This window comes from Mus caroli, chromosome 5, assembly GCF_900094665.2.
Source record: "Mus caroli chromosome 5, CAROLI_EIJ_v1.1, whole genome shotgun sequence".
Classification (NCBI taxonomy): domain Eukaryota; kingdom Metazoa; phylum Chordata; class Mammalia; order Rodentia; family Muridae; genus Mus; species Mus caroli.
In genome coordinates this window covers 105275183-105287396 of record NC_034574.1, presented here as the reverse complement: position 1 = coordinate 105287396, position 12214 = coordinate 105275183, and the positions used below count along the sequence as shown (strand labels likewise).

Below are 12214 nucleotides of genomic sequence, written 5' to 3'. Positions count from 1 at the left end.
ACATGGAGACAATTGACTATCTGACACGGAGACAACATCGACTATCTGACATGGAGACCACATTGACTATCTGACATGGAGACAACATTGACTATCTGACATGGAGACAATTGACTATCTGACATGGAGACAACATTGACTATCTGACATGGAGACAACATTGACTATCTGAAGTGGAGACAATTGACTATCTGACATGGAGACAACATTGACTATCTGACATGGAGACAACATTGACTATCTGACATGGAGACAACATTGACAATCTGACATGGAGACAGCATCGACTATCTGACATGGAGACATTAACTATCTGACATGGAGACAACATCGACTATCTGACATGGAGACAACATTGACTATCTGACATGGAGACAACATTGACTATCTGACATGGAGACAATTGACTATCTGACATGGAGACAATTGACTATCTGACATGGAAACAATTGACTATCTGACATGGAGACAATTGACTATCTGACATGGAGACAATTGACTATCTGACATGGAGACAACATCGACTATCTGACATGGAGACAATTGACTATCTGACATGGAGACAACATTGACTATCTGACATGGAGACAACATTGACTATCTGACATGGAGGGCTGTGGCTGTGGGAAGACTAGGAAAGAAAGCCACAGAGCCTTATCTTAAGTTGCAGCTGCTTGTACCAGAGCTACCAGCCTGGTCTCCTTCTTGCTCCTGTGAGCACTTGCGGACAGAAACCCTCTTATGGTCCTTGTCAGTAGTCCCTTATGGAGCTCAGTCACATAGCCCGAAACTGAAACCCACCAATGAAGAGAAAGACGAAGAATGATGCCATGCCACTTACAGACACCCCGAGTGACTGCAGCTGGGCACTCAGGCACTTCAAGGCTACCCGAGGAACTGGTGTGAATGACCACATTCTCACGCAAGTCTCAGAAGGCTTGTTCTGGGAGCCGGGTTTCCCACAACAGCTGAGAGCTACCTTGTTGGAAAGTGAGCTAACTTGGGCCTGAGGTCATGGAACACTCTTAGGTTGGGAGCATTGGTGTGGCTCCTATGGCCCACAGGGCACTGAGAAGCTAAAGGTGGAGGCGGCGGTGGGCAAGGCTAGAAAGTGCATTAAAGACAGAGCCCTGTCCTTGACCAGGAATAGCCCTCACTGACTGGGGTGAAGTTGAGGAGAGCTCGGAGCCCAAGCGGAATGTGTCGGTTACATCTGTCTGTGGAAGCTGCTCAGCCCTAAAACTATGAAGTTGGGAGGGAGTGCATCCTTCCAGCGGGTAATTAACACTCAGCAGGTCTTCAGAGTAGGAGACTGTACACCTAATCAGTTAGTGCTCCCTCAGTAGGTGCTCCCTAAGTGAGTGCTCCCACAGTGAGTGCTCCCACACCCCCGCGGCATGTGTGTGATACCCTACACTAGAACATAAGCCACCTCAGGGTGAGCAGGACCCAGGGAGGGTGAAAGAACATAAAGCTGCATGTGGCCAGCACACTGATGAGGCAGTATACTTGTCTACTAACCCAGACTGGGCAGCAGCATGAGCCACAGGAAGGCTTTGCCTGCCCCTTTCTCTCAGCTCATGGAGACTAGAAAGGGAGGAGGCTGCGGTGCCATGTGGGACTTCTTCTGGGGGTTGTTTTTGGCTTTTTGAGCACAGAGCATCATTCAGTCTTCCCTATGACACCACCACCACAGTTTCCATATTGGATTCCCGCCAGGACTCTTACTGAGTTGAAGCTTGTGGATTTGTGCTTTCATCTGCGGTCTCCATATTCCTCCAGCCTTCCTCATCTGTGTTCCCACGATTGGTTAAGGTTTGTGATTACCGTTGTGATTTCTTTCTCTCTGAAGCCCCTTTGCTTTCTCTGCTGTTCCTCTGCATTCCGAGGCGACAGGAGAGACAACAGAGCCTTACTGCCTTCTTGGTAAGATCACCATGTTTAAGGCAGGTTGTGCAAGCAGGACCTGAGCTTAATACCCCTCTCTCAAGGACAAGGCAGCCATGGCAGTGTGCACCAGTCATCCTAGCACTGGGGAGGTGGAGGCAGGAGGATGGATCCCTGGCCAGTTACCCAGCCTACCTAAATCAGGAGGTTTCAGATCAGTGAAAGACCATCTCAAAACAATTGGTGGAGACAACAGAGGAAGACTGACTTCCAGCCTCTGCAAGCCCACAGCCACCCACAGGAACATGTGTGTGCGGTCTTTAGCTCTTCCTCCTTCCATGATTCCAATGCTGTGAGCATTTTCTTTATAACTGTGCACTGTTCCCACAGATGCTTGCACAGGTCAGGCTCAGCACAGCCCAGAGCATTACCTCTGCTGGCTTTGTGCTCCTGCCGGAGGCTGTGCTTCCCTCTAAGTGTATTTATGTACTGCGCACAAGGCTGCTGTCTGTCTCTCCTCCCTATAGCTTCAGAAAGACCTCTCAGGGTCAAACACCCCCTAAAATTCTTAAGTGTTCTACTGACCAACAGACGCAGGAAGCACAGTGACAGAGCCTGGCAGTGCGACAGAGCCAGGCAGTATGACAGTGACACAGCCAGCCTCAACTACTGGGCGCAGACACTCAACCAGGAACATTCCCTTGTGCAGACTAAACAGTTTCTACTAAAGAAAATAAAAACAACCGAGGACGCTGAGCGCGGACGCTGAGGAGCAGGCTAGTCCAGTCCACTCCAGAGCGGAAGTCAGTCAACAATACACACGAGAGTCAGGAGCATGGAGAAAGCGCAAAGGTGAAACTAAGGCTCTGAAAGAAACCAATGGAAACTCTGAAGCAAGGCCCGGGGACAGACGAAAATGGGAGGCGTCAGGAGGGGCTTGTGCAGAGTCAGAGAGAGAATATCCCCATCTGTCAGTGTCTACTCCTGCCGTGTGGAGAGGATTCTCCCTGGCAGCAGGAGAGGGACCTCCAGATGCTGCCATCTTCCTATCCCAACCAAGCCACAATGTCCCACAGAAGAGAAAGGCACACAGGCCAAGTACGAGAGACTTTAGTCAGTTTTTTTCAGGGACACACAATTCCTTCAGCCATGCACTGTGTCAGGCTGCAGGCTAGGAAGCAGGGCTGGAAAGGCCCAGACAGCAAACAGGAACAGGACACACTGCTCCCTCCCATAAACACGACAGGCAGGTCTGTAGACATTGGGATGGGTTCTAGAAGAGACCTTTCTAAAGTGGCTCTCCCTAGCGGGGTCTGTGAAGCCAAACCCTGCACAGTAAAGGGCCGGCTTTACCATCCCATTAACAGCACTGTTTGATGGTGCAGTGGAGTTCTGGGCAGGGGCAATGTGCTGGGGATGTGCCATGGTCTTTCTTCTTTGACACAGAAGATGCTGAGCAAAGGTGGTGAGGTCCCTGACGTGCCTGTGGTTCTCCGGGCCCTGCTGACCACAGCCTGCCTCTTCACAGGAGAAAGGTGAACTTCTTCTCATTCCTCAGAATCAACAAACTTCTCCCTTGTGTGAGGGACAGTGAGGTGACTGCATCTGCAGGACAAGGCCTGTAGGGTCCTAGTATCTGCCAGCCTATGCTAGCACCTCCCAGTCGAGTCCTTCCCTTTCCTGCGGCTTCTCCTCTGTGTCTTTCCTCTTTCTTCACCTCCTTTTCACATTTCCCGGGCACCGAGTTGCTGTCTGCACCCACAGCAGACCCACAGCTGGGCTGAACTGATACCCAAGCTCCGGAGCAGGGCGAGAGATGAGGTCATTGGTGGCACACAGGACATCAACTATGCATGGCCCATCTATCCCAGAAGCCTCCTGGCGCGTCTCCAGACTGACGGACACCTCTCCCTGCTTCCTGTTGCTCCCATGGATCTCCTGGCCAGGAAGCATTGAAACTTCCTGTGCCACAAGTCAAGAACCCTCTCCCCGGGGAGGGGCTTCCTCAACTGCCCTTCCTGGCAGGGAGAGCCAGCCAGTGTGAGGGCCATGCTTTGGGGGAGGGGTCCTCCGCTCTGTGCAGCTGCTGTGTGTGGGAGGTTTTTCCTTGCCTAGGCCATTCGCTCAGCTCTCAGGGCATACTTCTCAACACTGTAACTGCTGCTGAGAACAAAGCCGAGAGCCTGGAGCCTCCAGGCCCTCGGTACCTTTCCTCCCTTTCTCCATCCCTCCCAGCCGACACAGTGTAGGTCACGGGCGCAAAGGGTCTTCAAGGCAGGACTGAGGAAGCCCAGATGCTGTCGGCCACAGGCTCTACAGACTCCACAGGCTCCAAGCCTAGCATCTATCCAGGCTCCGCCCCCTTTGCACAAGCCCCGCCCCTCACCAGCCCCGCCCACCAGAGTTAGTGACTAGGCTAACAGTCCACATTCTGCTCTGCCTGGGCCAAAGAGGCCTGTACCTCCAACACTGGAAAGACGTGCGGGAGGTGGTTACCTGTGACTGTAGAGCCCTGAGGACAAACAGAAGAGACTGCTGTAGCCAGGAGAAAGTGCCGAGCTTCTGAGCCCCTGGTAGCAGGATCTGGGAGGGGCAAAGCCCTGTATCCAGAAGGGGAGGAACTATGGAGTCCCAAGGAAGTAGGCGAGGTACCCTTTACCCTCAGAGACAGGGAAGTGGAGCTACCCTTTTGCCCAACAGACAAAAAGGTGGGGCTGATGGACCACCATTACTTCCTGCAAAGGATGAGACAGTTCGGATACGTGAAGACTTCTCTTACAGAGCTACCCTGGCCAGGAAAAAGGCCATACATGACTTCCGGGTGAGGTGGCCAGAACTAATTCTCCTGGAACGGAAGAAAAAGGAGGAACTCCCCCTACTTGGCCAAAGCTCATCTGACTTCCTCCCTGTTGCCAGCAGCTGCTCTTCAGTGGTCAGCTTCACCAACACAGACATGGACAGCACTCCCAGTGAGCTCCTGGATTCCAAAGTATTGGCTGCTGACTCCCAAGCCCCTCCTTTACAGACTCCACATATGACCATTCTCAACAGCTATCTGAAGCCAGAGTCCCTGACACGGCTGGAGAAGAGGGTGAGGAGGAGAACCCTGGCAGCCATGACTGAGCTGGAGCAGGACATGGAAGCGGTTAAGAGACGGCAGTCAGTGCTCATAAGGGACATTAAGGACATGCAGAAGGACATTTTATGTGAGAAAGCAGACAGCAAGCCATTCCTTGAGTACCTGCAGCAGAAGAAGGAGGAGAAACAGAGGAAATATGACTCCCTGTGGAAAGACTACATCCAGCAGTGTGAGGAGATCGAGGACAGGAGGCGAGAGCTGGTCTCTACCTTCACCTCCCGCACTGCAGACCTCCAGAAGCAGCTGGAGCAGGGCAGGAAGCTTGAGGCCAGCTTGAGGAAGAAGATGAAGGCCCTGGAGCCCATGGCACAGGTGAAGGAGCACCAGGAACAAACGATCCAGGCCTTAGAGCTGGAGAAAGCCAGCATAGGAAGTGACCTCTCCTTATTGGACCGTGAGGCACACCTTCAGTTCCTGAAGGAAAGGGCCGCCTTGGAGAAGCAATTGGAGGATCTGAACCTGCTGGAGTCTGGAGAGGACATCACCAGAAAGCTGAAGAAGAAGGCCAAGGCCTTGGATGCCATGGCCAAACAGGCTCACAAGGGCTTCTGGGAGGGTATTAAAACTCAGAACAGGGAGCTGCAAACACAGCTCTGGCAGCTGGATCAGGAGTTCTGCAAGCTGGAGGCAGGAAAGGAGAAACTGGAACGGAGAAAGCAGCGGTGGAAAGAGCAGCAGTGGTACCTGGAGGCTCTGGCCCGGGGGAGGGAGCGCCTGCAGCAGCGGGAGCACTGCCGGCAGCAGCAGGAACACCGCCACCCCAGACCACAGACAGCTCCTCCACCAGCACTGAGCCGTCTATTAAGTGCCAGGCCGAAAGCAAATCCTAAGAAATGGCTGCCACATCCCAGAAAGCAGACTGGAGCTGAAGCTGGGGCACTACACAAAGAATGAGGATGCTATCTGATAATGCAGAGGACAGAGGCACCAGGGGGACAGAGGGCTGAGCTTCTCAGAGGGGCAGAGGGGTCCTGGGCTGTCTCTCAGGCTCAGCTCCCACACAGTAGACCGAAGGGCTATCCTAACTGAAAGCTTCCCTGCATTGGGAAGCTTTGTTATTCAGAAGCTATAGCTCCCGTGCTCCCAGTACCTCCCGTGCTCCCTGTTGCAGACTTTGGTGCTCAGTTCCTGCTCTAGTGTGGCCCTCATGATAATAGGGTGCATTTGTAACGGGCACCTTGCACACAGTCAGCCCATCTCACAGTAGGAGCATCGGTGTCTTAGGTGGGCGCAGGGTGGCATTTGGGGAACTGGGTTCTTTACAATTGTGTCTGGCTGAGGCCGGATTCTTTACAGAGCTGTGGGGCGTGGTGTAGAGTGTGGCCCTGTGTTTGGGCCTTGTGCTCCTGTGTGACAAATTACAGTCAGCTTTTTGAGTCCTGAGCGTTGCTCCAGGCAAAAAGTCTCAGCCTTACATTGTAGAATTTTAGCTTTTACTTAGCTGTAATAACATAAACTCATTTAAAACTGTGCCAAAAAATGAATTGCTGAACATACCTTTGGTTTACAGAGTTAACTTACACATGAAATGTTATTTAAAAACAAAAGCTTACCTGTGATTATTCATAAGAGAAGTACTCTGTTTATCATTACACAAAACAAAAGCCTATTTGTGATTTTTCAAAATAAAACGTGACAGTAAGTCTCAGAGGGTACAGACAAGAGCCAGAGGTCACAGACAAGGGCCAGAGGGCACAGACAAGGGGTCAGAGGGCACAGATAGCAGGAAGGAAGGTGGAAGGTAGGGGTGTGACAGGGAAGGACTTTAGATCAATTTCAGTATTGGCTGTCCATCTCACTGGGCACAGGGCACCTGGAGGGTCTAAGAGGGAGTGGCACATTGGCTTCCCCAGCCAGAGGCCACGAGGCCCGGCAGGTAGACAAGTGATGTGTTTGAAGCTGATGGACAATTGTCCCCCACCCCCACCCCCCGCCATCTCCTTCCAACTCCCTGTGTATTGTTTACTGCTATGTGTGCCTGGTCTAGTGGTCAGAGCTGGGCAGCAAAGAACCAAAAGGTTGTTGGCAGGTCACGTGATACCGAGCAGTGCCTCGCCCTGCGCTTGTCTCAGCATTTCATGAAGACTTAGTCCAGTGTGGCGGCTTTGGGGAGATTCTGGAAGGTCAGTCCTCCTCAAGCCCACCAGTTTCCTCCACGCCACCCCAAGGCAGCCTCTCCTGGTAGCAGCTCTCTGTCTTGCATGTGAGGTAATGTGTGCTGCTCAAGAGTTTCACAAGGTAGAGAGAGGCAGACACCACCCTTCACAACACCAAGTTGGGATTTCCCTGACCCAAAGCAAACAAGGACATAGCAAAGGAAGAAATCACAGTCCAAGCCGGGCGGTGGTGGCGCACACCTTTAATCCCAGCACTTGGGAGGCAGAGGCAGGCAGATTTCTGAGTTTGAGGTCAGCCTGGTCTACAGAGTGAGTTTCAGGACAGCCAGGGCTACACAGAGAAACCCTGTCTCAGAAAACCAAAAAATAAAAATAAAAGAAATCACAGTCCAGTGTCTCATCAGCACAGACACAAACATTTCCAAGTCTGGTAAACTGTAGTCAAGAACACAGTGAAAGCTGCTCACAGTGATGCAGGCAGGCCTTTGGTGCCAGCACTCGAGAGGCAGGGGCAGACGGGTTTCTGTGAGGTAGAGGCCAGCCTGGTCTACATAGGGACTTCCAGAATAGCCAGGGCTATTGAGAACACAGTGAGAAGATCATATGCCGGGGTCAGGTGGGTGTCATTCCTGGGCTACGAGCTTGGTTCACCAGGCAGAAACAAGTCCCAGTTGTAAGTGTAGGTGTAACTCAGCACTCAGAAAGACCCAAGATAGAAACTCATCTCAACTGGCATAAAGAAGGCCATCAACAAAGTTCAGGAACACACACACACATGCTGAAAAGGAGCATAGCTCTGGTCAGACAGGCTGTGGGTCAGGCAGCGTTCCCTGACAGATGCAGGAGTCAGAGGGAACTCCTCCACATTCCCTCAGTCTGGTGCTCAGAGTCTTAGCTAGAGCAATAAGAGAAAGAAAGAAAAGGGACAGCGACAGAAAATAAAGACTAAAGACGCCAAGTCATCCGTGCTTGCAGATGGCATGGTTCTCTGTTTCAGCCTCCCTGCAGACTCCAGCAGACTCCATTAGACTTGATAAATACCCCACTGAGGGAGCACGACACAAAACCAACCTACGAAAGAATTGTTTTCTCTGTGTATCAATAACAAATTTGCTAGGAAAGGAAAAAAATTGGGGAGGAAAAATCCCATTCCTCATAGCTTGAAAAACAAACAAACAAACAAACAAACAAACAGCACAACAACAAAACTCCCAAGTGGAGGAGAGCAAGTAAGGAGGAGGAGGAGCCTAGCTACGGAGGAGGAGGAGGAGACGACTAGCTAAGGAGAAGGAAGACTGCCATTCTGAAAACTCTAAAACACAAGAGGAGCCAACGGTAAGGAGCACAGGGAGACAGGATGGCTGTAGAGCTCAGGGTACCTCACTTGCAGTGTAGAAGTAACAACCAGCATGAATCAGTCCACAGCCAACAGAACCCCCATTAAAATTCAAACACTGTTCCTCACAGAAAAATAATCTTATCACAGGAAGACTTGATGTCAAATCACAGCGCAGAGCCCTGGTCAGAAAACCAGCGTGGCTCTGCTGCAAAAGCACACCAAGGGATCAGTCAGAGAAGAGAGAGGCCAACGATGACCAACCACCCACAGCCACCTGAGCTTCCTCGAAGCTCTCAAGGAAGGCGGCTTCCTTAACCAAAGAACACATCTGGGCCAGCAAGATGGCTTAGTGGGCGAAGGCTCTGGGTGCCAAGCCTGAGGATGAGAGTTCAATCCTAGAGATCTCCATGGTGGACAGAGAACCAACACCAGCTAATTGTCCTCTTACCTATACACACCAACCATAGCACTCGCGCGTGCGCATGCACACATACACAAACACACACCTGCTCTCTCTCTCTCTCTCTCTCTCTCTCTCTCTCTCTCTCTCTCTCTCCTCTCTCGTAAATGAATGAACAGCAATAGGAGTTGATAGAATGTGATACCAGGTGTGGTGGTACAGCCTATCATCCAAGCACTTGGGAGGCAGAAGCAGAAGATCAGGGGTGTACACAATACACAACGCACTCATAAATCGTAACGAAACCATGGCATCTGCAGAATGGATGGAAATCAGGAGAGCAAGCAAAATAAGGTTTGGAAAGATAAACACTACATGTTTTCTGTAGAGGACTTAGATTTACTTCTTTACGTTTTGAGAAGGTGGGGGTCACAGCACACATGTGGAGGCCAGAGGAGAATTTCCAAGAGCAGGTTCTCCACTGTATGGATCTTAGGGGTCAAACTCGGGTCATGAGGCTTAGTGGCAAGCACCCTTTCCCATTTAGTCATTGCCAGCTCAGGGTCTTAAACTTAAATTTATATTGTGCATGTGTGCATGCGTGTGTATGTGTGTGTGTGCATGTGTGCAAGTCATGTATTTTTTTTTAATGAATGGGTGTTTTGCATGCATGTCTGTATACCATGTATGTGCCTAGTACTTGATGAAGCCAGAAGAGGGTGTCAGATCCCTTGGAACTGAAGTCAGAGATGGTTGTGAGGCACCATGTGGGTGCTGGGAATTGAACTATGTAGCTCTGGCTGTCCTGTGAAACTCAGAGACATCCACCTGTCTCTGCCTTCTAAGTACGGGGATTAAAGGTATGGCCACCACACTGGGCCAAGAAAAGTCCTTAAGGGATGTTGGAAATAGCAGGTGATGGAACATGGATATTAACAGCGGAGCAGAAAACAGGTCATCACACCTGTGCCTGAAGACGCCATGACAGAACCTGCTGCTGCCTGTGCTGACATGAGACATTAGCTTACAACTCCTCTTCTTCACCTGAGCCCAGCCCACTGCAGCCCGGCTGACCTCCACAGATCCCAAGCACTTTCTGTCCCCCCAGGTCTGGGCTGACCTGAAGTGTTCCTTCCTGCTCCCCCCAAGGCCTCACTCAGCTCACATGTGTACTGCAGATCCTGGGGACAGCCTAGGCCTGCTGTGAGCTGCACCTGCCCTGTGGGCTGCACCTGTGCTGAGGCCATGCTGTGACATTGCTTAGTTAACTGGGCTGCCATTACAGGCATCACAGAGATGGAGGGCAATAGGTGACAGAGTCATGACAGCTCTAAGTGAGCGATGCTGCCCCCACCCCAGGATTGCTCTTCAAACGCAGGACTCCCAGTCACACTCACAAACTAGCCAGAGCCATTGGGCATGGGACTGAATTCAGGAGAGACACTGTCTACCCCAAGAGTCACATGAAACTATAGATATCACGGTATGCAGGGTTTCCTGGACCACTCGTGCTCATGGTCAACTAACTTGGGACCTAAGCAGGTGCTTAGGGAACTCAGCAACAGTGCAGGGATGCTGGGTAACCAAATGGGGGAAAAACCACCCTTGATCTCCAGCTACACCACCCACGCACAGAAGCCCAGGTAGGGTTACAGACACAAATTTAAAAGCAAAACCAAGCAGCTTCTTTTTAAATTGAAGACCAAAGTAGTAGGCAATAGTTTCTGGGGCTACAGAAGGCACCACCCACAGAAGATAACCCTGAACAGACACCATCAAAACAGAACACAGGTGCTCATCAAGGAAAATAGGCATGCAACAAACAGAGCCTCCATATGTACATGTACATGCATATGTAAACACATACACGTGCACAGACATGAACATATACGTGCACGTATCCACCTGACACACACAAACGTAAGTAAAAACAATACAAAGAATTCTACCATGTCCAGAGCAGGGCATCCGTGAGGTGTCCTGGAGACAGGCTGAGTGTGGCTCAGGGACAGAGCACATGTGTGATATCATGAGGCCCTGGTAGAGGTCTCCCTTGCACCACAGATGTGTTCAGAGGACACTGAGGTCTGAAGAGCAGCTGCGGCCCGGGGAGGAACACATCTTATCATCGCAACGCTCCAATACCAGCTCTGCCTTCAGACTTACCCACAGGTAGTCCCCATCTGCCCTGATGGCAAACTTGAGGTTCCGCATACGGATGAGCATGGGCGGGGTGCCAGAAAGGTCCCACAGGCAGCGCACGACTCCAGCAAGCTGGCCACAGAGCAGTTCCTGCTGGTCTAACAGGGTCTGTGGGAGAAGCAGACAATGTTTTACCAGACTGTTCTACATCTGCACTCGTGTGTGTGTGTGTACATGCATGTGTGTCTGTGTGTGTACATGCATGTGTGTGTGTGCGCGCGCATGTGCGTGCACATGTTATAAGATATTTGAACCTGTTTCTGGTTAGGGTGTAGCTCAGGTCCTTAGCTCACATCTCTAATCCCTGTGGCTGGAATACAGACACACTCAGTACTCACCTTTAATCCCAAACAATGAAGGTAAAGTTATTTTGTGGAAGGAAGCATTCATGTTTGAAGTGATGTCTAATTGAGTGGCAGGAAAAGGGATGAATCAGAAAGAGATTTGACAGAATAGGCTATGTCCAACCCTCACGAGAACAGAAAAGAAAGAGAGGCTACTTAAGGGAGAGACGGCACAGGAGGAGGAGAGTGCAGCACAGGAATACAGGAGAGTCTGTGGAGAGCAGTGGAGAAAGAGCAGTGCAGTGGAGTTGAGAGGGAGAGTGGAGCAGCCCAGAAGGAGAAGGAGGCAGTGTTACCTGGAGAGTTTTACAGAGGCAGATTGAAGAGAGAACAAGCTAGACACAGGTGAAGACAGAACAAGCAAGAGAATGAGAAGGAGCCAGAAGATTAGAACAGAATGCTAGAGTTAGTTTCAGGCCAAGCAGAGCAATTCAGAGGCTGAGAGTAAAGCCAGATTGAATAAGCCAGTTGGGAGAGGAGTTTGAGCCAGTTGAACCAGCCAGTTAGAGTTCAGAAAGAACTAGGAAGGGGTGAGTTTATTCAGAAGCAAGTCTCAGAGGCTGAAAACATTCTAGGTCTAGATAAGATTGTACAGAGGCTAGAAGCTTCGAAGACTAGGTTAGCAGGTGGAGACAGTAAGTAAGCCTCCAAGATGACAATTACTTCAGGAAAATAAAAGTTACTTTTAGGGCTGGTGAGATGGCTCAGTGGGTAAGAGCACCCGACTGCTCTTCCGAAGGTCCAGAGTTCAAATCCCAGCAACCACATGGTGGCTCACAACCATCC

General features: G+C 50.9%; 2 protein-coding genes across 9 annotated transcripts in view; one reads left to right on the top strand and one right to left on the bottom strand.

The window, feature by feature from the left end:
* The window catches only part of Hps4 (HPS4 biogenesis of lysosomal organelles complex 3 subunit 2), a 36808-nt gene that overhangs the window by 18949 nt on the left and 5645 nt on the right, over positions 1-12214 (bottom strand). For all 8 annotated transcript variants that reach the window (XM_021162814.2, XM_029477208.1, XM_029477214.1 and 5 more), the window contains one exon: positions 11049-11192. In XM_021162814.2, the coding sequence (XP_021018473.1) occupies positions 11049-11192 (144 nt within the window). The remainder of the gene's footprint in view (positions 1-11048; positions 11193-12214) is intronic.
* On the top strand, positions 4319-6585 carry LOC110294521 (coiled-coil domain-containing protein 121-like). The gene has a single exon (XM_021162816.1). The coding sequence runs from the start codon at positions 4511-4513 to the stop codon at positions 5918-5920; it is 1410 nt and encodes a 469-aa protein (XP_021018475.1). The 5' UTR covers positions 4319-4510; the 3' UTR covers positions 5921-6585.

Coding starts and splice junctions, on each gene's coding strand:
- LOC110294521 (XM_021162816.1), top strand. CDS start 4,511: ATGGAGTCCCAAGGAAGTAGGCGAGGTACCCTTTACCCTCAGAGACAG.